The sequence below is a fragment of the Pinus tabuliformis genome, chromosome Q (genome assembly GCF_031772625.1).
Source record: "Pinus tabuliformis cultivar Carrire ecotype Pingquan chromosome Q, CPIR1, whole genome shotgun sequence".
Classification (NCBI taxonomy): domain Eukaryota; kingdom Viridiplantae; phylum Streptophyta; class Pinopsida; order Pinales; family Pinaceae; genus Pinus; species Pinus tabuliformis.
In genome coordinates, this window is record NC_142296.1 from 457,663,503 (window position 1) to 457,691,264 (window position 27,762).

The window sequence follows — 27,762 nt, forward strand, 5'->3', positions numbered from 1 at the left end:
AAAAATTTAGGAAAAAAGAAAAATGAAAAGGAAGTGGAAAGAAGAATAAAATACCTCCAAAGTAAATGAAGATAAAACTAATACAACACAAGATAAATTAAAACAAAATAATAAAAAAACATAAATTAAAATCCATTTAACTATTAAAATTTTATTAATAATTATATAACAATTCGATATCTACAATATTGTGTTTTTTGCAAACTCACCTATCTAATATCTATTCATATTAAAATATTAAATTAAAAAAGTGTACTTAGAAAAAGTGGTCATGATGGCACTTGTAAAGGAAAAAGTGATAATAGAAGGAACATGCGCTGCAGAGACGATAGCAACGAATAATTACGCCGTAAGGCGTTCCCTCTGAGAGGAACTCCCCTCCGTGCCGCGGTGTCTCGTTATGGGCCATTAGATCGATTGTTAGACGATGGAATAAACTCCAACCATTAGATCATCGGCCTTTTTAGAAACCAAGCGTCAGCGAAGAGAGGCCAAGAGTCTGTGGATGGATGAGAGGCCAAGCGTCTGTGGATGGATGAGAGAGGACAGCAATCTGAGGCGCCTCGATCCCCTTCGATCTGAACATCAGGGAGCTGAAGCACAGTATGATCTTGTTGCAAATGATCTTGTTGCAAATGATGGCACTTTGTTCACTTTTCGAACCAATAAAAATGCTCCTAGGTATAAATTGGTTCGTGTAGACCTTTTGCAGCCGGAAGCTTGCAGTGACGTTATTGGAGAATCTGAAAAGGACGTGGTTGAATCAGCTTGCTGTGTCAATGGAAATCAACTTCTATTAAGCTATTTAAGCGATGTCAAGTATGTTTTGCAAATACGAGACTTGCAATCTGGAAATTTGCTTCATAATATGCCAATAGATATTGGGTCAGTTTCTGGAATATCAGGAAGGCGTAAAGACAAGGAGATATATATTGGTTTTACAAGCTTTCTTACCCCTGGCATTATCTATCGATGCAACCTATGTGGAAAAACCAGAGTTAGTTGTTTTCAGAGAGACTGTTGTTCCAGGCTTTGATCGGACAGAGTTTGAGGCTAAACAGGTAACGGTTATTTTTACTATTTTTTGCTTCTACAAATTTTTGCTTGGCTATCTTTAGGGAGAAAATCTTCTCTATTGAATGTTTTAAACAAGTAATCTGATTGTAAAAGCAATAGGTTTCAGTGTTTCACATTAGAATTCATTTAATTTCTTGCTACAAGATAGATGTTTCTATTCTCCTCACTTGGATGTTTCTATTCTCCTCAATTGGAATACTTAATACTAATGGGCAATATCATGCAGTCCATCTGGATTGACTACTGATGTGACTGTTTTCTAATATAATATTGTTACTGATCCGTCTCGGTTGTTGTCAGGTTTTCATAACCAGCAAGGATGGAACTCAGATACCAATGTTCATTGTATCCAAGAAAGACATTGCTCTTGATGGTTCTCATCCAGCTCTATTATATGGTTATGGGGGCTTTAACATTAGCATCACTCCAAACTTCAGTGTTGGTCGTATTGTCATTTCAAGACATCTAGGGGCAGTTTTTGCAATTGCAAATATTCGTGGTGGTGGTGAATATGGAGAAGAATGGCATAAAGCAGGCCCTCTTGCCAAAAAACAAAATTGCTTTGATGATTTCATATCTGCCGCCGAGTTCCTTGTGTCAGAGGGATATACACAACCTAAAAAGTTATGTATTGAAGGAGGCAGTAATGGTGGACTTCTTGTTGCAGCTTGCACAAATCAGGTATTTCCATGTATTTGATGATAAGATGTGTGGTTAAATAAAGGTCCTGTATAAACCAGTTGCTTGCTTCAATCCTTCCTCCTTTCGTTTCAATGTAGAATCCGATCGAAAAAGTTGTTTATCCCAAAGAAAATGTTGTTCTCTGTATCGGTTTTTCTAAAACTTATTCAAAAAGAAATGTAGGGAGCATTTAGCAGATCGTTTTTCGGTGAAATAAGAGGTTTTGATTGTTAATTCTGCGTTTAAACAGAGACCTGACCTATTTGGTTGCACACTGGCTCATGTGGGTGTTATGGACATGTTGTGTTTTCATAAATTTACTGTTAGGTAAGTTTTACTGTCATAATAATATTCAACTACTTCTCCCCCTCTGGTTAGGGTAATCTCTAGACGTAGGCATCTGCAGGGCAACTGATGATGGAACTTATGCTGAAATATGCAGGCCATGCGTGGACTACTGATTATGGCTCTTCAGATAAGGAAGACGAATTTCATTGGCTGATTAAGTAAGAGGACAAATGCAGCCTGTCTCTCTAACTAATAAGTAGCAGTGTCTAAAATTTAAATAATATTCAAACTGTTAGTGATCTGAAATGAAGATAAAATGTTTTTTCTTTTTCTATTCACCCTATCAAAAAGTGCTCTATTAGTTTTTTTTTGTTTTGTTTTGTTTTTATTTTTTATTTACTTGGAATGAAAGCTCCACCTGAAATCTTGGAGTACTTTCCCACATTTTATGGATGGTAACTAGGTAAACCACATTTTATGGATGGTAACTGGGTAAACCGTCGGTCCTGAATATGGGGTCTCGCCCCAAGGGAATCAAGGAGAGTCGAACTTGTGATCAGCAACAATCTAAGAACTTCATGTCTGGCTCTAGACCACTTAAGAACTTCATGTCTGGCTCTAGACCACTTGAGCTAACCCTTAGGACTATTTGCCTGAACTTCTTGCTTTTTGAAAAAGGCATCATCAACTGTTCATATAACACATTCTTCATTGCTGCAGATACTCACCATTGCATAATGTAAAGACACCATGGGACAATCCGGGACAGAATTTACAGTATCCTGCTATAATGTTATTGACAGCAGATCATGACGACCGTGTTGTGCCACTCCACTCTTTGAAGCTGCTAGCAGTGAGTACTTGATATGGCTCTGGCCCTGCATGAAATGTCAACTAATATTTGATATTTGAATGTTGAAGCTTATAGGCAACTATTGATGCACAAACCATTGGTGGCTCTTTTCCGTCCCTATTTTCACAAACAGACATAACATATGTGTGATTCGTGTTTTATTGTAATTTATTTTAAATCCATAGCTAATTTGTTTATATCGATTTTGAACTTCTTGTGTATATAGACGATGCAATATGTTCTATGTAAGAGCATGGAGAATAGTCCACAGACCAACCCCATTATTGGCCGAATTGATACCAAATCTGGCCATGGTGCAGGAAGGCCAACCCAAAAGCTGGTGAGTTATTATTTTTTCGTAATATGCTTTTTCTATATGCAATTTTTCAGTGATTTCACTGATTTGCTTGTAAGAAATAAAATCTGTAGACAGCTAGCTGTGTCTAATTGTTTGTAAAGTTCTGATTTTCAAAGCGTATTTACTATTCCACACCTGTGAATGACATTGTGTTCCAGGCAAGGATTAGAACTCGATTTACTCTGTTCATGTGTGTTGTAGGTTGCAGAAATGTCCGTTTCATACTAAATATAACACTTTTCCAACTGCAGATTGACGAAGCAGCAGACAGATACGCATTCATGGCCAAAGTGGTCGGTGCATCATGGATTGACTAGCCTAGGTTGCGGACATTTTGGCAAAGCTTGAAGTTGCAGCTGGTCTGATATTGCAACAGATGGACAAGAAATTACTCTTTGTGACTTCGACAGTGTCACACAATTGTCATCCCAATTATTATGGAATTTATATCCAATATATATTCATGGATTTCCATATTTTTAGGTTGTTCAAAAGATTTTATTTGGCAATGAATGCCACCAAAGAATTGAAGGGCTTATTAAGGTGCCAGACTCGAAACTGGTGCTTATGAATGATATATGTGTTTTTTCAGGGAATCAAGTAGACACAAATCACCATATTGTGGAGTATACTGGAGATGACTGATACACTGGCAATATGTCAAGAGTGTACAGTTTAAAAAAAAAAGGCGATTCAAAGTTTTTTTAACATGCCCGGTTGTTGTTATGTGACCACTAAAAGCTAGCTTGCTGGGAATATTCCTTGCAAGACTCCAATGGAAGTATGTATGTGGTGAAATGTACAAGTAGTTAGCATGACTAGATGAGCAATGGATCAATGAAGATAAGTATATGGAGAAATCATGGCTACATGAGCAATGGATGAATGAAGATAACTATACGGAGAAATCAATAGTCATTATTGTAAACTGTTTATGTTTAAGTTGATTATATTAGGATGTATTTCAGTTTTGTGGAAGTTTTTCTCTCAATGGAAGTATGTGGTAAAATTTGTAATCAGTTTGCACGACCTGACTCTTCCCAAGCATTCAACGGTATTTCGCATGAAGCCAGAAAAGCTGCAGTCTCCTGACCAACAGTCAACCTGCAACAACAAATGAGTAAATTAGCACCGTAAGGGAAACCGAGTATGGATCCCTCAAAATTTGGAATTCTGTGCATACAATTTTGCACATTTTTATGAATCAGGAGATAGGGATGCCTTCATTATCTGAGATGAAGATCAAAAAACGTGACAATGAAAAACACTATATAAGATTACATGCACAATGAAAAACACTATAAAAATGCTCCTAGGTATAAATTGGTTCGTGTAGACCTTTTGCAGCCGGAAGCTTGCAGTGACGTTATTGGAGAATCTGAGAAGGACGTGCTTGAATCAGCTTGCTGTGTCAATGGAAATCGACTTCTATTAAGCTATTTAAGCGATGTCAAGTATGTTTTGCAAATACGAGACTTGCAATCTGGAAATTTGCTTCATAATATGCCAATAGATATTGGGTCAGTTTCTGGAATATCAGGAAGGCGTAAAGACAAGGAGATATTTATTGGTTTTACAAGCTTTCTTACCCCTGGCATTATCTATCGATGCAACCTATGTGGAAAAACCAGAGTTAGTTGTTTTCAGAGAGACTGTTGTTCCAGGCTTTGATCGGACAGAGTTTGAGGCTAAACAGGTAACGGTTATTTTTACTATTTTTTGCTTCTACAAATTTTTGCTTGGCTATCTTTAGGGAGAAAATCTTCTCTATTGAATGTTTTAAACAAGTAATCTGATTGTAAAAGCAATAGGTTTCAGTGTTTCACATTAGAATCATTTAATTTCTTGCTACAAGATAGATGTTTCTATTCTCCTCACTTGGATGTTTCTATTCTCCTCAATTGGAATACTTAATACTAATGGGCAATATCATGCAGTCCATCTGGATTGACTACTGATGTGACTGTTTTCTAATATAATATTGTTACTGATCCGTCTCGATTGTTGTCAGGTTTTCATAACCAGCAAGGATGGAACTCAGATACCAATGTTCATTGTATCCAAGAAAGACATTGCTCTTGATGGTTCTCATCCAGCTCTATTATATGGTTATGGGGGCTTTAACATTAGCATCACTCCAAACTTCAGTGTTGGTCGTATTGTCATTTCAAGACATCTAGGGGCAGTTTTTGCAATTGCAAATATTCGTGGTGGTGGTGAATATGGAGAAGAATGGCATAAAGCAGGCTCTCTTGCCAAAAAACAAAATTGCTTTGATGATTTCATATCTGCCGCCGAGTTCCTTGTGTCAGAGGGATATACACAACCTAAAAAGTTATGTATTGAAGGAGGCAGTAATGGTGGACTTCTTGTTGCAGCTTGCACAAATCAGGTATTTCCATGTATTTGATGATAAGATGTGTGGTTAAATAAAGGTCCTGTATAAACCAGTTGCTTGCTTCAATCCTTCCTCCTTTCGTTTCAATGTAGAATCCGATCGAAAAAGTTGTTTATCCCAAAGAAAATGTTGTTCTCTGTATCGGTTTTTCTAAAACTTATTCAAAAAGAAATGTAGGGAGCATTTAGCAGATCGTTTTTCGGTGAAATAAGAGGTTTTGATTGTTAATTCTGCGTTTAAACAGAGACCTGACCTATTTGGTTGCACACTGGCTCATGTCGGTGTTATGGACATGTTGCGTTTTCATAAATTTACTGTTGGTAAGTTTTACTGTCATAATAATATTCAACTACTTCTCCCCCTCTGGTTAGGGTAATCTCTAGACGTAGGCATCTGCAGGGCAACTGATGATGGAACTTGTGCTGAAATCTGCAGGCCATGCGTGGACTACTGATTATGGCTCTTCAGATAAGGAAGACGAATTTCATTGGCTGATTAAGTAAGAGGACAAATGGAGCCTGTCTCTCTAACTAATAAGTAGCAGTGTCTAAAATTTAAATAATATTCAAACTGTTAGTGATCTGAAATGAAGATAAAATGTTTTTTCTTTTTCTATTCACCCTATCAAAAAGTGCTCTATTAGTTTTTTTTGTTTTGTTTTGTTTTTATTTTTTATTTACTTGGAATGAAAGCTCCACCGGAAATCCTGGAGTACTTTCCCACATTTCATGGATGGTAACTGGGTAAACCGTCGGCCCTGAATATGGGGTCTCGCCCCAAGGGAATCAAGGAGAGTCGACCTTGTGCTCAGCAACAATCTAAGAACTTCATGTCTGGCTCTAGACCACTTGAGCTAACCCTTAGGGCTATTTGCTTGAACTTCTTGCTTTTTGAAAAAGGCATCATCAACTGTTCGTATAACACATTCTTCATTGCTGCAGATACTCACCATTGCATAATGTAAAGACACCATGGGACAAACCGGGACAGAATTTACAGTATCCTGCTATAATGTTATTGACAGCAGATCATGACGACCGTGTTGTGCCACTCCACTCTTTGAAGCTGCTAGCAGTGAGTACTTGATATGGCTCTGGCCCTGCATGAAATGTCAACTAATATTTGATATTTGAATGTTGAAGCTTATAGGCAACTATTGATGCACAAACCATTGGTGGCTCTTTTCCGTCCCTATTTTCACAAACAGACATAACATATGTGTGATTCGTGTTTTATTGTAATTTATTTTAAATCCATAGCTAATTTGTTTATATCGATTTTGAACTTCTTGTGTATATAGACGATGCAATATGTTCTATGTAAGAGCGTGGAGAATAGTCCACAGACCAACCCCATTATTGGCCGAATTGATACCAAATCTGGCCATGGTGCAGGAAGGCCAACCCAAAAGCTGGTGAGTTATTATTTTTTCGTAATATGCTTTTTCTGTATGCAATTTTTCAGTGATTTCACTGATTTGCTTGTAAGAAATAAAATCTGTAGACAGCTAGCTGTGTCTAATTGTTTGTAAAGTTCTGATTTTCAAAGCGTATTTACTATTCCACACCTGTGAATGACATTGTGTTCCAGGCAAGGATTAGAACTCGATTTACTCTGTTCATGTGTGGTGTAGGTTGCAGAAATGTCCGTTTCATACTAAATATAACACTTTTCCAACTGCAGATTGACGAAGCAGCAGACAGATATGCATTCATGGCCAAAGTGGTCGGTGCATCATGGATTGACTAGCCTAGGTTGCGGACATTTTGGCAAAGCTTGAAGTTGCAGCTGGTCTGATATTGCAACAGATGGACAAGAAATTACTCTTTGTGACTTCGACAGTGTCACACAATTGTCATCCCAATTATTATGGAATTTATATCCAATATATATTCATGGATTTCCATATTTTTAGGTTGTTCAAAAGATTTTATTTGGCAATGAATGCCACCAAAGAATTAAAGGGCTTGTTAAGGTGCCAGACTCGAAACTGGTGCTTATGAATGATATATGTGTTTTTTCAGGGAATCAAGTAGACACAAATCACCATATTGTGGAGTATACTGGAGATGACTGATACACTGGCAATATGTCAAGAGTGTACAGTTTAAAAAAAAAAAGGCGATTCAAAGGTTTTTTAGTATGCCCGGTTGTTGTTATGTGACCACTAAAAGCTAGCTTGCTGGGAATATTCCTTGCAAGACTCCAATGGAAGTATGTATGTGGTGAAATGTATATGTATGTGGTGAAATGTATAAGTAGTTAGCATGACTAGATGAGCAATGGATCAATGAAGATAAGTATATGGAGAAATCATGGCTACATGAGCAATGGATGAATGAAGATAACTATACGGAGAAATCAATAGTCATTATTGTAAACTGTTTATGTTTAAGTTGATTATATTAGGATGTATTTCAGTTTTGTGGAAGTTTTTCTCTCAATGGAAGTATGTGGTAAAATTTGTAATCAGTTTGCACGACCTGACTCTTCCCAAGCATTCAACGGTATTTCGCATGAAGCCAGAAAAGCTGCAGTCTCCTGACCAATAGTCAACCTGCAACAACAAATGAGTAAATTAGCACCGTAAGGGAAACCGAGTATGGATCCCTCAAAATTTGGAATTCTGTGCTTACAATTTTGCACAATTTTATGAATCAGGAGATAGGGATGCCTTCATTATCTGAGATGAAGATCAAAAAACGTGACAATGAAAAACACTATATAAGATTACATGTACAACCTGGGCTTCTAAACAGGATAACTGAGGTGTCTATCACACTGAAACCACTTAGCTTGCCAATTACCGCAGATCAAGAACCAGATTATTGCATCTGCCATTACTGGACAGGAATAACTCACAATACTAATACCAAAGCTGTCCTCCCCTGCCTACACCTTAGGAAGATTAATACCCATACAATTCAAGGGGAAAGCCTCCTAAAGCTTAGCGGGGAAATGATGGACCTAGAGCCTGCAATAGATGAATGGGTAATTTTACAATGAAAAAACACTATATAAGATTAAATATACAAACTGAGCTTCTAAACAGGATAACTGAGGTGTCTATCACACTGAAATCACTTAGCTTGCCAAAAACTACAGATCAACAACCAGATTATTGCATCTGCCATGACTGGACAGGATCAAACTCCCATTACGATACCACAACTGTCTTCCCCTGCCTACACCTCAGGAAGATTAATACCCGTACTGTTCAAGGGGGAAAGCCTCCTAACGTTGGCTGGTAAATGATGGGCCTAGAGCCTGCAATAGATGGATGGGTAATTTAAAATGAAAAAACACTATATAAGATTACATATACAAACTGGGCTTCTAAACAGGATCACTGAGGTGTCTATCAAACTGAAACCACTTAGCTTGCCAAAAACTGCAGATCAACAACCAGATTATTGCATCTGCCATTACTGGACAAGATCAAACTCCCATTACTAATACCACAAGTGTTCTCCCCTGCCTACACCTCAGGAAGATTAATACCCATACTGTTCAAGGGGGAAAGCCTCTTAATTATAAAATTATCCTAATAATTTGTAGACGATGTTTTTGATATAGGGCAAGAGAAACACAGAGCTATAACTCTCTGTTTTTTAGGTACCTATGTTTGATTCTAGACTTGGGAAACACAGAGCACTGTCTGTTTATTAGACACTTGTGTTTTTCATTGTCACTAGGGAAGCCTGCACTGCCTACCTATGTGTGTCAGAGAGGTTTTAGCTTTTTCGAACATAGACTTTGTTCAGAGCATTTTTAATGTGGCATTGTTAAATCTATTTTGAGGTGTAATAACGGTATTTCACAGAGATGAGAAACTTTTTCAATTTACTCTCCAAGCCAGCGAAGCTCAGAGCTTTAATGAAAATTGATGCTTATAATATCATCATCCACCTTCTTGTTACCTCTTTGTTACAATGTATGATGTTTCATATTGGCCTGGTGAATATAAAACGATGGTTTTATTAGGAAAATACAATTCATTGAGAAGAAGGTGATTATAAATGTCAGAACAAAATCTCTAACATAGAAATATTCCAAGATCACTTATAACATCAAATGTATGAATAATAATAAGAAGAATAAGAAAAAGATAACTTGTAACATTACATGAACAATAACCATAAAATATTACACTAAATAATGTGATGGAATATAATAAGAAAAGATGATGTTTTTGGTTTTTATTGAGAAGAATCTATTGGTCTCTTACTTCTCACTTTTTGGTGACATGGAGTTAATTTCAACTACCACCACTATAACCTAACAACTACTATTATTATGATTTTTAAATCCTACTTGCAAGCACATATGAAAACTTCTTACGTCACATAAATATCAATTACAATATGATTTGAACAGAGATTACACTGTAAGGTTTACATAGCAATACACCAAAACAGTGAAAAACAACATTAAAGTGAAAAAATTGATTAATGCTAATAGACAATTTTTCTCCTTTTTCCATCCATGTTGATGTTTGTACCCAATTGAAAAAGAGAAATATTTGTTATTTTTCTCATATTTGTTATCCTCTGGGCAGAGAGAGTCTTTTCTTAAAAAACAAACTCCCAAATTAAGTGAAATGTATATGTGGGATTCTGAAGCAGGAAAGGAGATGGGCCAGGATGGATATGGACAAAATATTTGTGAACTGGACAAAGGATGAGACAAAAACTTTAATCATAGATGACACATGCATTTGTTTCTAGTTGGATAGGGGACAACCTTACCTTTCAGCATCTCAAATGTGTAAAGTCGTGCATTTTTCAAAAGCCATAGACGCCGCATATAACGCTACTACTACGCAGCACCCACCACCACCACAATACCTGGGTGGTGCGTTTGCTTTATCCACGAAAATGACCGACTACTAACTAAAGACGACACTACACAGAAGATTCCATTGCCTGTGTTCGAAACGCCTTAACAGTTATATCCACATTAAGTTAACAGTTATATCCATCGAATAAATCATGTAAGGCTGATTAAATTTACATATTTGCGGTTATTTAATTGGATGGAATGATTGTTATCTTTCCATGTGGATTTAAATCTTTACCAAAGACATGCTGAGCTTTGAAGCATCTTTGTTTTATTATAAAGTTGACTTAAATGTGGGCCAGAGCCAATTTATCTATTCATCAGAGTTTTATTTGATACAGTGATTAACAATATTTTGGATTTTCTTGATAGTGGTTATTTAATTTGGTGGAATGATTGTTATCATTGTTATCTTTTCCATCTAGGTTTAAGTCTCCACCAATGACAGGTTGAGTTTTGATATTTTGATGATTTTTGTTATAACGTGTTCAAGTATAATTGTAGGCTGACCGGTGGTTGGGTGAAATGATTGTTATCTTTCTCATCCAGGTTCAAATCTTCAGCTTTGATATCTTGATGAATATTATTGTAATGGCTTACAGCGCCAGAGAAACACTCTTGAGTATAACTATGAGCTGGCTGGTGGTTCAGATCTATGTAAATACCATGTTGAGCTTTGATATATTAATAAATATTGTTATAATAACTTAAGATGTAAGAAAAACACTGTGAACTACTTAATATCAGCGATCTCACTCTTTCCTTAAACTATAAAAGAGGTTCATTTTTTTTGAAGAGGTTAATATCAACAATCTCACTTTTTCCTTCAACTATAAAAGATGTTCAATTTGTTTCAAGAGGTTCATTGCTTTTTTGTTTGATAAAAAATAAATGTTGCACATTGCTGTCATAACAATGTTTCAATGCCCTAATACTGTTTCTGCATGTCTAAGGCCCAAGACCCAGAGACATCTGGCAGGTGTGAAATCTGCCCCCTTACTGACCACCAGCAGGTCATTCCAGTTGAGGCGTGGTTTTCCTTGAATAAGAGCGATGCATTAACTGTTAACAGCCAAAGATAGTTGTCCTCACTGCTGGTTTGACAGCTGAATTATGATAGGTTTTTCCACCTTGTTAAAAGAAAACGCGATATTTCATAATTTTATTTGATGAAAGTTTATCGTAAATCATGAGCAAAGTAATGAAGTTCCAGGGGATTCGAAGATCGTTCACTGCATTAAAATGCGAGAGTTACATGGTCCAGCTAGCCAGCGAGTGTTACCAAAGGATAATGGAATATTTCATCAAATTGATCAAGAAAAAGCACGGAAAAGATATTTAGAAATGAAATAAGACATTCAATGTGTTCTTTGTAATATAGATATAAACAAAACATCTAAAGAAAAGTAATTGCACAATGATCCACTCCAAGAAAACAAGGTTTTCCACAAACCAATTAACTCTTCTAGAAAAATTCAACAATTCTAGTTTAATAATCCTATCGGCCTCTCTTTGTACCTTTTGGGACAATTTCTAGTAACTAATACGTTAATAAATCGGTTTTGTTAATAAGTCGGTTTTAGTTAATAAATCGGTTTCTGTTACGTACCAAACTTTACCCTAACGACCTCACTAAACATGTCTTGCCCGCGGATATCCGCGTTTGATGTAGAGGAGGGCAGGGGTGTTGAGGATGGCGCAACGGAGTTGCTGCAGAGGAGGGCGACAGACCTGCAGAGAAGGGAGAAGGGTTTCGACGAGGGCCGCAAAGGACGAGGCGACTTTCTTCGCTGCATGAGGGCCACGTAGGCCGTTTTTCCTGCAGATCGTTTTGCCCTCGCCCTCTACCTATTATGGTGGTAGTTATGAGGTTTTATATATATTTGGGTCACTGTTATCTTAAATTTTACTTTATCTTTGTTGTTCGTGAAAACCTGCAGGTGTATGGAGGATTGATTCTACTCTGCGTAAGGAGAAAGCCCTACAAGATTTTTCGGGTATGCATTATTATTATCTCATGTGAGAGGTTCCTCTAGATATTTTGCTCATGTGCATAATCGATTTTTTAAACTACTGTTATCTGAAATGCCTGTTACTTCACTGTCTCATGTGAGAGATACCTCTGGATATCTTGCTCATAGACAGAATGGGTGTGTGAAACTGTTGCTATATGTGCAATACCTGTTAAGTTTTGTCTCATGAACTTTGGTTCATTACTGTGCATAGATCAGTGGTTGCATATTACATTTACTATTTGCTTAACGACTGTGTATGTTTCTTTTTTTGCGTCAAAAGCAACAAATCACCTCCCAAGTCCACCATCTCAGACAATGCCCCTTTTAGAGCTGCGAACCAACCTCAAGAAGCATTCCTGTTCTCAAATATGGTCTTCTCCTGTGCTGAGACTCGAGAGTCTGTAGGAGTTTTCTTCCTTGTTCATGGGCCTTCTCTGTATCTGTTGTTTCTATAATTTTGGTTCGTTTCCTTTTGCTTGTCTTCTAATCTAACCGGGTCTTATTTTCGTCCTCTCAACTTTTTGGATCCCACAGCAGGCCATCTATGGAAGATCTATTATGGCTCTGAATGTCCTTCCACTTGCTATACCTTTTTTGTGAAGCCTGTCATTAGACGGCCTGCATCTTGGCAGAGTTTGCATTTGAAGATTGTACTTCCATAGTCATCTCGCTGGGTTCATTGAGATCCTTTCAAATCTAGGTCAACCCTATGAGGCATACCTTTGTTGACAGTTCTACGCATGTTTAGGTGCAATTGAAGATTTTACTCTCCTCGTTGGTCTATAATACCTGAGATAAACATTGGTAAAAAATTACTTGAATCTTGCAAGGGGTACCAACCAATAGTAAAGTGTACATGCGTGAGGCATTGAACCATTAAGCATAATTTCATTGTAGGTATCTCTCATACGTTCATAGTTGAATTAGGTGCTAACCAACCGAATCCAAAAAATTGAAATCCACTTGAGCCACTTGTAACATCTATTTCCCTCAAGTTTTATCCGTTTTATACTTCCACTGAGTGTACTTTCATTACAGAAACCCTTTTGTCATTTCCACTGAGTGTGAATTGTTTAAAAACTCAGAATTGTTTAGATACTTTTTGGGTCATGAAATTGGTTTCAGCAATAATCTGAGCCAGACCAAACAGTTCCTTCTTTTATATTCATTATGTATATTAGATCCCTTGCCTTAACACTCTAATCTGTAGTTGTTGTCTCACTACTTGTTGACACAGACCATCCTGTGGTCAAATCATGTTAAAACATGGACAGTGAAGAAAGTCAAGATATGTATTTCCAGTTCAACAAAATGGGGGAGATTTCAAGCTCACACAAGCATTTTGTCTCTGACCCTCAGGAGCATAGCCCCACTTTAATGACGACTGATATGACATTTTCTAAAAGGGCAGCAACATAATTGTATTCTGCATTTATTATTATATAGCTCAGGAATCTTGCTTTCATTTATCCAGGCTATTAAAAGTCTTGATTGGCCCTAGATTGTATGCCTGTGGGCCAGAAAGCTGCATGAATTTGTACTATGTTTTCATTCTGAATAGTTTCCAGGTTTCCAAGAGTGCCTTTTCTGGAAAAGTTTTCCCAGCGTCAGATGGATATTACACATGAATGCTCAGTACAGTCCCCACCTTGTTAGAGAATGTCCACTCTGCCATGAATTGTACATTAGCCACAGAGCAGATACAGAGTCTTATAATTTTGATTCAAAATTAATTCCCAATTGAATTGATTCAGTTATATATATGCTTTCTTGATTATTTAAACTTTATTCCTCTTTGATTGGCAATTTATCTTTACTGCTGTTAGAGGATGTTGTATATTCTGCTAAAACAAAACCACCAACCAGACATTGCTTTTTGCTCCTTGTTTGAATCGATCTTTTTATCCACTTTCCACTGTCGAGGATTTGGCAAAGGGATCTTATGCTTTCTTGATTATTTAAACTTTATTCCTGTTTGATTGGCAATTTAACTTTACTGCTGTTAGAGGATGCTGTCTATTCTGCTAAAACAAAACCACCAAAGGTAACTTCATTTCCATTCTTTCCAAATTCATTTTAACACAACTCACCTGCAAAGTATTACTAATAAATTTCCACAACTGATTTACATATTACTAATTCTAACAAAATAAATATTTTGCAGGTCCATTACTGCTTCTTCAGGTCTTCGATGCTTCCGACATGTTTTGATACAACTTCAAATATGGAATGACAAGCACAATGCTCTTTAGAATATTATATTGCTTCTCGAACCTCTTTTGTTACAATTCACTATTTGTATTTTCCATTTGAAACTTAAAAAAGGAAGTTTCAAGATCAAATACCATTTTGATAGTTTATGTCTTCACAACCAATTCATTGTCAATGGGTTTTAACATATTTTGTTAACAAAATCAATTGATTTTAATGAATATAATACATGTTTTCAATATATCTTCATATTAATTTAATTTCCAGTTTGAATAATGATTTCTTAAATAACCCTATCCAAATCAATATGGATACCCGGTTGTTGTTCACGTGAATTCATTCGTTTACCTTCACATTCAACTACGCAATTTTTACCAAATACAAACAAAGGTCTCTAAACAAGTTCAATGGATATTTATGCCTACTTGCATTCCATTTCGTAGCCACTTTAACCCCCAAAAACGGTTTTCGGCATGGCTTCCTCAAATTAAAACTCAGAATCATCGACCCTTGCTTTCAAAAAAGCCCACAAAAGCCCATTCACATTTCAATATTCTTCCACACACTATGCCTTACGGCGTTTCCTTTGCAACATTAGGTGCAAATGCTAGTCTAGACTCAACGAGCATTATATTGTTTCTAAGAACAAGAGCTTTAAAGTATCGTCACGAATCGCAAATCAGGAAAATATATTGTGGAGTCCGAACGATTTAACAGTACCAATGCTTATTTCCGACACTATAACAGACGAGCGATGAGAAGACTGAGGATTTATGCAACTATAATAACGCAACTATTGAAAATTTGTAAGGTAGTCGCTACTGGTATCAGCAGCAGCACAGTTAGCATGAGCGAAAGAGAGCTCGTTCTGGTCGACATCGTAGATGATGTGGAAATTTTGCTGCTGGAAGTTACCAGATATCGAAAACGGATATGTCGAATTTCTGAACGCAAGGCAAACTAACCCATCAGTCTATCGCTGTTCTGATATGAACGAGTTGTCTGGTGGCAGAACATAATCTGCACCTCCTGCAAAGTGAAAAGTAATATTTGGAAATACGAGACCAGGCGTAAAAATGTAACAGAGATCGAAATCGAACGTAGTAAGCGCATATGCATTAATTACTGGCTGTGCTGTAATGCTTGCACGGACGGCATTCCGAAAAGGCGTGTATCCATCTGCCTCCAAAAGAGTTACAATAGTTCCAGAATCAATGACAAGGCCTTCGCTTCCATTGGCTATGATTTTGAATGTACCGTTGGGAATAGGAACCGGTTTGCCCACCACGCTGATTCCATCGAGGCCGAGATAGTAGGAAGTTTTGGATGAGAGGGGTGACGCCCTAACCAACCCCGAAGGTATCAGCCCTACCCAAGAATAAAGGGCTGACTTGTGAGGAGTCATACATGGATGCTAAACAATAGGAGAAGATGTTGTCAAAGCAGGATCCAATCCGGGAAACCAGAGACAGTGGCCCTCTTCCCAAACCAACTATACCGGACATGTGTAACGTCTGGTGACCACAGCCGAACGTAAGGTGCGGAAAGGATGTCCATTTTGTGGAACTTGCTGCAGCAAGACTGAACGTCTCGGCAACTAAGACTCCAGAGGTGCCACCTCCGTATGCGATTTTGTAGTTGCAGTTTCTCTGGAAATTGCGGGTACCAGATGTCCAAGAAACGTTTAGGGCTTTACAAAAATTGCGAGAGCATGAAACGTTGTTGTAGGACGACGATTCGAAGGGATTATATATTGGATCATTCTGCGGATCTGATTCACAAGAATCAGCACAAGGTTGGCACCGCGTCCAGATGACGTCGCTGCCCGTGTCTAGCATGAAATGCAACATTAGTGGAACGGGAGATCCTATCGCCATCTGCATATAATAAAGACCCTGTGCATAGTTAATAGGACTGTAATAACTCTGGGCATTTTCGGAATTATAATGTTGGAACCTAAGCCACCTGCTGTGGTTTCGTTCGATAGCTCGACGCAGTCTTTCAACATTCAAAAGATTCCGGCCTTCCGGTAACATTACATAAGTAGGTGTCCAAAGATATTCATGGGAGTTGGGGAAGAAAATTAAATAAATGACTGTCTTAACAATGTAAATAAATAACATATATTTCGTTAAATATTTTCTTGATGTTCAAGATTATTTATTTAGATAAATGTTTTTTGGATTAATTTTGATTCATGATTTTTTAATTGATTTTTTTATATTAGTTGGTTCAAAATGTTGATTAAATTTTGATTATATGATTAATCTAAAAAAACATCTATTTAAATTATAAATTACAAAAGCCTTAAATCTAATATTATTTATTTAGTTAAATATTTTCCTAGTATATAGCCATTATTATTAAAAATTATTTACTTGAAAAATGAAATATGCATCTTGTATTTTAATAATTTAATATTCTTAAAAAAAACATATTGATACTCTTATAAATTGTTATTGATATTGATACACGTATTGAAAGCTAGGCGTAAAGCTGATTCAATTTGTTCTTATTCGGGATTTCATCCCTAAGGAAAGGAGCAAGCACGCAAGGACTCTTATGAAGCAAGTTGTTCGGGAAAATAGAGCTTCCAATCCCTCTCCTTTAAGAGTCTAGCCATGCCTTCCTTATGCTTATTGGGTGACCTTTTAGCTCGTGAAGAAGAGTACTCCTTTTACTTTGCTTATCTACATTATTTCTCTAGTCCAGGTGACTAACATTCTTCGTATTTAAGTATGGTTATGGGAATCAGGGTCGTCTCCTCTGCTGCTAACTTCCGCAAGGCCGAGATTGCATGTGTTCGGGTTTGGGTGGTTTTTCTATGTAACACCTCTAGTTGCATAAAAGATTACTGAGATTTTTAAGTGAATGTTTTACTAAAAGACATTTTAAATATTATTATATTTTGATGAATAATATAGATGGTAATTACCTAGATTATAAGTAGTAATAGTTTAACAAAAATGAAATTGTTTTGTTTATTTAAAAGAAATAGTTGCCAAGAAACAGTTACCTTCTGCGTGAGAAGGGTGATATAGAGAGGGAAGAAGAGCGGAAAAGGGTCATAGAGCTGGGTGCAAGAAAACGATGGGAAATTTGCTAAGTACAGTCGACCACAGAGTACAGAGATAGTGGTTGGATAGAAGTCCTGAGGCCCATAATACTGAGTGTGACTGGACTAGATCTAGCGTAAAGAGTAGAAGGTTCTCGGGGGAGAGTCTCGATGTGATTTCCAGACTTGTGGTTGGGAGGAGAGACCTTTTGAACACAATTACATTATATGTTTTTGAAATAACTGAGATATCAAACTTTTAAGGAATTTATTGCTGAACTAGAACTATGGTTTTGTAGAAGAAATATAAAATGTAATGTCCAGTAGTCATGCATATTTATTTTACAGGTTAATAGTCATTGAACAGTAGCTTTTAACAATTAAAGTACAGCTAATACATAATGCAGATGTTAATTGTTGCACGAATAACCACAGGGTGATTCGTTAACCAATAACGATAAGACAATTACACCTATATTCAAAGTATCCATCTATTGCATGAATGAAATTAAGAAAAGGTCTTGCATGTGATTAAGAGCAGCATACTGATATCGAACCCCCTACTTGAATGTAGTCATTTGCATTTAATCTATTGTTGTAGTATTACAACTTATTTGTAGAATATGTAAAAGTTGTAACTATTAATGAAAACAGAAGAAAATAACCATTAATCATCATAGTATGGTGGCATTGATAGAAGACATCATAACTAATCCATATACATATATATAAATATATCGAAACCTATGAATCCTAGAGGAATATGCGGTATAAATTAATACAGTAATGCAAATAAGAATTACGGTAACTCTTTCTTAACACAGTAAGACCCAAAATAATACAGGAGTTTATAAATGTTTAAACATAATAGACCAGGCATTAATGGAGCCAACAGGACAACCGAATTAACAGCCTTATCAGCCTCCTTAGAAACCTAACGAAAACAACCATTTCAGTCTTTACTCAACATAATCAGAAACAGGCTCGGAGGCCCCTTAAACCATTGCAAATTACATATCAAAAACTGGAGAAAATATGACAGTCATAGCTCGTCGAATAACCTAGAACTTTTCGGTTCAAGACTACAAGTGCTTAATAAAAAACTACCATATTGCACCATTAGAGAAACCCTCTTTTGAAACCCTCATCTTAAACCCTCAAATAACTTAATTATGATGGAAGACCAAGGGCTTAGTTCCAACCTGAAAATAGATGGAAATGCCATCAGTTTCTACAAACTCAAGGGTTGCGGTCTCGAACAATAAACCTTCTAGCAGATGGCATACCTACATTCAAAGATTACGAATTAGTCAGTGCTGGTAGAGGCAATAAATCTTCTATTCTACACATAGCCTCAACCCAGAATCGAGATGGGTTCTTACCTGATTTAAGAGCGGTACCTTGGCGAGTTGCCAACCTACAAAGACAGGAAAAAAAAGAATTTCAGTATCATAAACATTTAATTAAAGCACAAGCTAGAATGTTAAACCCTCCTACATGTGATTAGGCTCAAACTTTCAACAAGGGAAATTGCCTTATGATGTAAAAATACCTGTTATTGATGGCCCTATAATCATTCTGTCTTCCTTCATGTCTGGAACTGTAAAAGTATCCCTTGAAAAATGTTATACAACAAAATGACCACCTCATCAGCTTAGAGGGGAAAAACATGATAACTGAAGCAAATACCAAGATCACATGCCTTGTTTCCACACTAACGCTGGCTATGCACTGACAACCTACTTTGTAAAGCTTCTTTGCAATCCTAAGGGTGCGTTAGTGACCCAACTAACTCAAGTTGCTAGTTCGGAAGCAGCGTTAGTGGATCCTAGTGAAGTTCTAAGGGTCAAAGGAATGAGTTTGATTCATAAATATCTAGATATTTGTTCCTAAAAACACTCAAGAAAAGCAAGGAAACATCCAAATTTGACCTATTTCGAGGATTTCTAATCGTAACAAAGGAGGCAAATGGGAAAGAGCTAAAAGGCATGGCAACTTCATTGCTTTTACCCTAGGGAACTCAAGGAGGAACTTGGCAACCCTAACTCAATTGCTACATAAGCAAATCTAGGGCTATGGTGATAGGGATCAGAGCATTTGAAAGGATAGCATACTTGACTGTTGAGCATTGTCTCAAATCATAAGAAGTTGGCAAGAAGGGGGAGAGAGAGAGAAGCTGGAGGGGTAAGGAAAGGCTGATACAACAAATGGTTGTAATCACTCTTCTAACATTAATATAGAACTGCAGTTGTAATGTCTTCTGCATGGTGTTGGTACTATCATTCATTCAGTTGTTTGTCCAATACCTTTTAGCATGAGTAGCTTAGTTATGCGTAACTAGAAGTTCTTTTATGTATTCATGTACTAGTTATCAGAGTTGTATGATGTGATTATGCTTGTCTCTTCTATGTGCAGGACTTGATCTGGAGCTGGCTCAGGGGATTTCCACCTAGCTGCATTGTGCTCTCCAGCAAATCTACATGGAGGCTTGAGGTAATCTACTTCTCCTACTTTGGTAGTTAGTTAATGTTTATGAACATGCATGTAACTTTGTGATTGTTTCAGATAATCTTACAGTCTGTCGAAGGTCCCAGGAAGACCTTTGAGGGTATCTTCATTCTCCATACACTGTGCATTTTATCCTATAGAAAAATTGGCGACTCCACTAGGGACTATACATCTAGTTCTTGGTTTACCCACAGTTCTCAGTTTTCTCCTCCTTCTAAGACCTCCCTATACTTCTGCATTCCCTTTCTGACCCACCAAGAACCTTGCTGCATCTTGCCTACATATATTCATTATTGAATCTCATTTGAGAAGCTGTATTTTTTTTTTGTTTTCCCACACTAACAAAGGTTAGCAGACTACATAGAGCTTTATAAAGCACTGCGTCTGCTTACAAGGAGCGTTAGTGGACCTATTAACTCTCTGTGGCCACTGTCACAGAGCGTTAGTCTCCCAATAACTTGATTTCCAGTAGTGTCTGTAAGCCAAAAGGGATAAGAAGCCTACTTATGGACTGAAAGAAGATCTGTTACTGCATTTTTCTTGCAAAATAGGTCCTAAAAGTTTTCTTTTAGGAAAAAGTTTTGTTTTTCTTTCTTAAAAGCATTTTTTCTAAAAGAAAGATCCACATTTTTTTATTCATTCTTCTGTTTAGCTTGTTAAAAGCTGCTCCATTTTGGTTTCAAGTATTTGTTAAGAAACATTGGAAAGAAGTCCTTTGGTTACACATGCGTTAAATGACTATGATGCATGAAAAGAATATGAATATGTGAAAAACTCTCACCTGTAGAATATAGCTTGTTTTCATCTAATTGAAATTTTTTTAAAGCACTGTCTTGTGCATGATTTATTGAGTCAGAGTCTCATCACATTTCATACGTCAACTCCCCTACCAAAGACAATAATCAAGTACACATAAAATTTACCTAAAATCAATCAGTAACTCTTATTGAGCAAACAAACATTAGTGTAGGCTAGGATCTTGGGATAGGCAGTGTGAGTAAACTTCCTAAGATTGAAAACCAAACTAGTGTCATTAAAAGAGAGAAAATTCCTTCTACATTCATACTATCGGGACCACTCCAGTAAAAGTGGAGCTAAATACCAGACAACATCGGACTATAAGCGAAGGTAGCCCGCCTTCTCTTACAACTCCTTTGGGTATTCTGTGTATTGGGGATCCCTTCAGGGATTTCGGAGCTGAGTTGGGGACTCAGGTATCCTGCCCACACAGCGTGCTGTCTACAAATATGTCCCCCCCGGTGGTGTCTATGATTTGAGGTATCCTTAGTGGCCAAGCTTTTAGGGACTTACAGAAAGTGACTGGGGTGGGCTGCCCTGGTACCTAACACAGACAGACCTACTCTGTCTTTAGTTTTTGGGAGGGTGCTCGTCTTCACGAGAGTACTTGGCCCCTCAACCTGAGGTTCAGGCGAAGCTCAAGGGTAACCGTAACTATACATTTGGCCATCCCTCTCTGTTATTCGCTGTGATACTGGGTTTCATCTCCGATGATCAGTGTTTATCAAACAGGGTCATTTCCCTCTGTTTGCTGATTGATCAACTTAGAGTATTTTTTTTTATTTTTTAGGTACTTGAGTGCTATCATTTGAGACTTTAACGAATATCATGATAAAATTTATTGATAAAAATTAACGGTCACCATGGCTACATCTAGCCCTCGTCATCACTCTAGACGATTGCTAGGACTTCCTCCACTCATTGTGGAAGATCCGTTGAGCTCCAGTGAACCGAATTCCCCATCTTCGAGGGATCAATCTCCTAGATCTCACACAGGATCTATTTGGACAACTGACGATTCAAGTTTGCTGGAGGATTTCTTTACCGAAGGATTCCTTCCCTCCTTTAACCCTCCGCTCACGAATCTGTTGGAACCAGTCTTGGCTCCCATGGTACCTGTACTTCCTGCTTTCGTAGTTGGAACATTTCCATCCATCCCATCGACAACTAATGGGTCATGGGACTTTAGGGACACTTTTGGTCCTCCACCACTTCCCCAATCGACAGTCACCACAACACCGTCCTAGGTACAACCACTCACATGACACCCTCTACGAGTGGAACCCAGCCGATGCCGGGTTCCACCCCTTTAGTGTCAAACTGCATACCTTCGACAAGTGCCACATACAACGCTCCCTATAACACTCAATATGGCACTATGGGCGTGGTTCCCATCCACCAACAATATGGTCGGCTGCCATTGTATAGTTCAATCCCCCAAATTCAAATATCTGGGGGCATTCCCAATATGCACATGCCGGTAGGGAACGTAACAGTTCCCCCTCCATTCTCAGGCATGCATGGTTAGTCGCTAATTGACATGAGCATTCCTTATGTCAATCAAGGACAAATGGTTAGTTTTGTGATGGGCGAGAATCCTCAAGGAGGTCCCAACCAATCCATGGGGGCACCCTACTCACAAATTCAAATGAGTCAAGGGGGCACCGCTTATCCTGGGGGCAATTCTATACCCCAAAATCAAAATCCCCATGGAAATCCACACTACAATGTCATACCTCAAAGCAACTACTATACCACGCAACCCATGGATAATATTGGGACTCAAGCAATGGGAGGAGTGCAAGGATCCTCAAGTCATATGTCATCGTCGTGGTTCAAGTTGGGGGCACCAAACTCTTTGCCTTTTTTGGCAACGTTAGATATACTTGACTTGTACAAAATCACAAACGAACCCATCTATCAGAACTTACATTGGTTGGTGATCCTACATAAGATACCAACAGATATCCCCAAGTTCGAAGGAAAGCAAGTGGAGGATCCGGGCACCCATATCACCACCTACCATATTTGGTGTGTTTCAAACTCCATGGTGGATGATAGTGTCTGGTTATGTCTTTTCACCCACACCCTCATTAGCAACGCAGTTAAATGGTACATTGAGTTACCACCCGCGTTAGTAAACACCTTCAACGCTTCAGCGATCGAATTCCTATAGCACTTCTAGCTACCCATCCACTATGAGACTGGGATAGAGCTCCTCACTTCATTACGCTGGGATATCGCCACCCACATCTTTGATCATATACATGAATGGAGACGTAAGGAGAGGTTAGTCAAAGCTCCCCTCCTAGACTATCTCTTAGTAGAATGGTTCTACAAGTCCTTACTCCTGCAAATCGCTAAAGATGTCACTTTAGGTGGTGCGGTCACAGAAGACCAATCCATATGTCATGCCTAACACTTAGATATGATATATTCACAATCTCGCACTCTTTACGACATAATCCCCAATGCCCATCGCAACTCCAATGCTTCCACTACTACCAAATTGACTGCTCTTCCTACCACTGTGATAAACTCTGTGCAGTCTACACAAAATCCCGGTGGTAAGAAAAAGAAGAATAATAAAAATACCACTCCTTCTGAGGAGCAGTCAACAAAGCAGCAAAACCTAAAATAGAAGGCCATTGCGCCTCCTAACGATGGAAAGGATAAATTCGCCATATTTCCTTGCAAAATCTGTGCTAAAGATCACATGACCTATCGTTGTCTGCATCTTCAGGAATGCACAAAATACATTGCTCAAAAGGATACTGGTAGGACCACTGATGTCCTGAATAATCCTTTCCCCACTCAACAGTAGAAAAACCTTATTGCAAACCAACCCCAACCCCACAAGGGGGCAACCGTGGTTTGCAACATCCTTCAGTTGGTGAAGGATCTTCTATCGTTTACACCTTTGAAACGGTAGATCTACAAACACGAGCCAAGTCTTATGGAGCTCCTGTCGCTCATGTAGAGGAACCTTCCTCAAGTCAAAACCCACGACCGCCTAATGATTTTCATATCGAAAGGCCAGTTACTGACCTTGTAACTCACCCCCCCAAAGGGGCACTTCGACGCACAATGCACAATACATTTACACGTGCCCCCCAAAACTACATCGTTGTAGAAGACTTGGCACAAGTGTCGACGGCTATGTCGGCGCTCAAAGTATTACAAACATGTCTAGCCTAAAGGAAAGCTTTGCTTTCAGCTATTGGTGGTATCGACCCACAGGATTCCACGCATGCAGTTTTCAACATGGAAAAGTGTAAACCTCCCCTTTCCCACCAGCTTGGATTTCAACTACAAATTTTCTCGAAAGGTAAAGGTATACACATAACTGTCATCGACGAAGATGCTTCTACCTGCATCATGTCAGCTTCATGCTGGCTCACCCTAGGTTCCCCAACCTTATCCCCACCGTCGAATTCCCTTAAAGCTTTCGATGGCCACACTTTCATCCCAAAAGGTTACCTAGCTAGCTATCCCATCACCTTGAGTGGGAAAATGGTAATGGTAGATATTGAAGTCATGGATCATAAACTCGACTATATTCTGCTTTTGGGCCGCACTTGGACTTATGCCATGAAGGCCACTGTGTCTTCGGTCTTCCATATCATCCTCTTTCCCTGGGATGGAAAGATAGTCACAGTGGACCAACTGTCATTTTGCACCCCAGATTACTCTCCATTACCTAGAAGCTATGTACACTTAGTAGGTCGTGTACCTGACTCTTACATTAGTATCGGTACCAGTCTATTGAAGGCTTCTTCCCTCATGGGTTGTTTCCCTCTTCAACCGTTGCTGGTTTCACAGATGGTCAATATGCTTTCATCTATTCCTCATGAACAGACTGATCCATGGGTCCTATCGGCTCCTTCAGACATTGACACTTACAGAGAAAAAATTCCACTGTCACCAGCTAAATTGGCCTACAAAGCCATTCAAATTGCATCCAAATCTCCGGTCACTTTGGTTTCGGCCAACAGTACCACTGCCCCTCCCATAACTGCTCCTTCTTTCGATCCACTCAATCAAGTCCTACCTATGGACGAAGCTATTAGAGAGATCATGACTTTAGAAGACTGACCTTGGGAGGACTCGCACCATTGTGTTTCAATATCTGATTCGAACACGATGCCTCTTCAAATATTGTCACCTGATGCACCTGAAATCATTTCCTCACCATATACAACTATCCAACTGTTAGGCCCCTATACTACTAGTGTAACCCCTTATTGTTATTAGTACAACCCACTTATTATATTGATGTACCCATGTAGTGCCCATATTGTTACTATTGTGCCACATAGAAGCCCACTATTGTTATTATTGTGCCCTTACAATATTATTGTTATGTCGGCTCTGATTATAACACATATTTCATTAAATATGGAAGTATTCAGTGGATCTAGAATTTAGAACTTTAACTAGATTAAGTTTTTTCAAAATGAGGAATTAGAAAGCCACTTAATTCACTAATTTTAATGTAGATATTCACCATTTTTGTGTAAAAATTATCATGATAAACTTTATAAAACAAATTTATATAAACTTGCTAAAAAAAAACTTTCACATTTTAATCTTCGATTCCTTACATTATCTATTTTAATATTTTTTATGGTTTATAGTAAAAAGTAAGTTTGTTAAGGTTATTTTATGAAAATAATGATGCATATGTTACTATTATTAATCCATTTAATTATAATCTGATATAGTAAATATCATGTATGTGTTAAGTCATGATTATTACTAAGGCAGCGTTGGCACAATTTAAAAGTCTATCACCTTTGCAACACTAGTTATATTATGGTTGAAGATTAAAAAACCCTCAAAGATCATCGAGTTTATACTCGTATTAGAATTAAATTTCAAAATATTTGTGACGCTACCAACCTTTTTGATTGTTTAACTAAACAAAATTATGATGATATTGAAACACTTCTTTTAATGCTTTTGATTGTTTAACTAAACAAAATTATGATGATATTGAAACACTTCTTTTAATGCTTTTTCAGCTTAACAATAAAATTCGAAATAACTTTTAATAATATCTTTTTATCTCCTTATTTACCATAGTTGGTCTTAGTGGATGATAATCATCATTATCACCATCATAATGACATACTATTGTAGAAAGTTTGCACCATTTTAGAGTTGAGGAGAAAAATAAATGTAGGATCAAATTAAATGTTGAATGTAAGTAGTAGCATAATTTATTTTTATTTATTAGTTGTCCGCTTATGTTAATAAAGAAGTTGATTGAGGCTTGTTTTATGAATAATAGATTAATATGCAAGATATATATTAAGTATAAAGTTATTTAATGACAAATGAAATTTTTGGTAATGTGTCCAATATATACCATTATTTAGAACTTTAACTAGATTATATTTTTTGGAAATGAGGAATTAGAAAGTCACTTAGTTCACTAATTTTTATATAGTTATTCACCATTTTTTGTGTAAAAATTATCATGATAAACTTTATAAAACAAATTTATATAAACTTGAAAAAGAAAATATTTCACATATTAATCTTGGATTCCTTACATTATCTATTTTAATATTTTTATGGTTTATATTAAAAAGATAAGTTTGTTAAGGTTATTTTATGAAAATAATGATGTGTGTGTAACTATTATTAACCGATAATCCGATATAGTAAATATCATGTATATGTTAAGTTACGATTATTACTAAAACAATGTTGGCACAATTTAAAATTCAAAATAACTTTTAGTAATATCTTTTTACCTTCTTATATACCATATTTGGTCTTAGTGGATGATAATCATTATTATCACCATCATCATTACATACTATTGTAGGAAGTTTGAACCATCTTAGAGTTAAGGAGAAAATATTTTTTAGGATCAAATTAAATGTTGAATATAATTTATTTTTATTTATTATTTGTACTTTTATGTAAGAAACGAAGTTGGTTGAGGCTTACTTAATGAATAATATATTAATATGCAAGCTATATATTAAGTATAAAGTTATTCAATGACAAATGATCATAGTAATGTGTCCAACATATACCATCATAGATCCATTTTAAGTGCAGATGTAGGGATCAAATTTCTTCAAGTGCAAACACTTTTAGAGTGAAAGATACAATGTGTTATTTTTAATTGTTGAAACTATATTTTTGAATGCTAAATAGAGTATATATACGAACAAATAATAATTTTAACCATAAGAAACTTTTTTTTATATATCTAGATATATATGAAGTTGATATTGACATAAATTAGTTAACATAAATCTTCAAATAATTACTTTTGAAAAGTATAAGATTTAAACCTCTGATTCACACATTTTTTTTACTTCTAATTACTTTACAAAATATTCTTTTTTTATATTTTTCTATTTATAACATAATTTTTATTTTAAATGGGCACAGACGGATAGACAAACTTACACATCCCCCCATATTGGCCTGTAAAATAAGCCTCTCGTCTCAATTAGTAATCATTTTAATTATCAAAATCAATCATGAATTAGAATAGTAACAAAGTAGTACAATTTGATTATTTTCAAATACAACAAGAAAGAGAGAAAAATGATTAAGATATTTATTACACATGTTTAGTTTTTATCGCTTACATTATTTCTATTACCATTAACATTTATATTTATGTATTAAATTTGACCATGAATACTAGATTGT

The 27,762-nt window shown here is 36.9% G+C and overlaps 1 protein-coding gene and 2 pseudogenes across 3 annotated transcripts; 2 read left to right on the forward strand and 1 right to left on the reverse strand.

The window, feature by feature from the left end:
- The first annotated feature begins 344 nt into the window (after nucleotides 1–344).
- LOC149220180 (uncharacterized) lies at nucleotides 345–3,961 on the forward strand (annotated as a pseudogene). The gene is made up of 7 exons (XR_016249270.1): nucleotides 345–1,061; nucleotides 1,378–1,758; nucleotides 2,009–2,083; nucleotides 2,200–2,264; nucleotides 2,767–2,899; nucleotides 3,126–3,239; nucleotides 3,509–3,961. The product of XR_016249270.1 is annotated as an uncharacterized LOC149220180 (transcript).
- Nucleotides 3,962–4,055: 94 nt separating this feature from the next.
- On the forward strand, nucleotides 4,056–8,390 carry LOC149220181 (uncharacterized; annotated as a pseudogene). Its single transcript, XR_016249271.1, has 7 exons — nucleotides 4,056–4,953; nucleotides 5,269–5,649; nucleotides 5,900–5,975; nucleotides 6,091–6,154; nucleotides 6,597–6,729; nucleotides 6,956–7,069; nucleotides 7,339–8,390. The product of XR_016249271.1 is annotated as an uncharacterized LOC149220181 (transcript).
- A 7,303-nt stretch (nucleotides 8,391–15,693) lies between these two features.
- Nucleotides 15,694–19,367, reverse strand: LOC149220182 (protein ASPARTIC PROTEASE IN GUARD CELL 1-like). Its single transcript, XM_089387018.1, has 5 exons — nucleotides 19,328–19,367; nucleotides 19,158–19,192; nucleotides 18,978–19,061; nucleotides 16,219–16,597; nucleotides 15,694–16,088 (listed from the first exon to the last, which is right to left on the reverse strand). Exons 1-5 carry the CDS (start codon nucleotides 19,365–19,367, stop codon nucleotides 15,694–15,696), a joined length of 933 nt encoding a protein of 310 aa, XP_089243144.1.
- Between the last annotated feature and the right edge of the window lie 8,395 nt (nucleotides 19,368–27,762).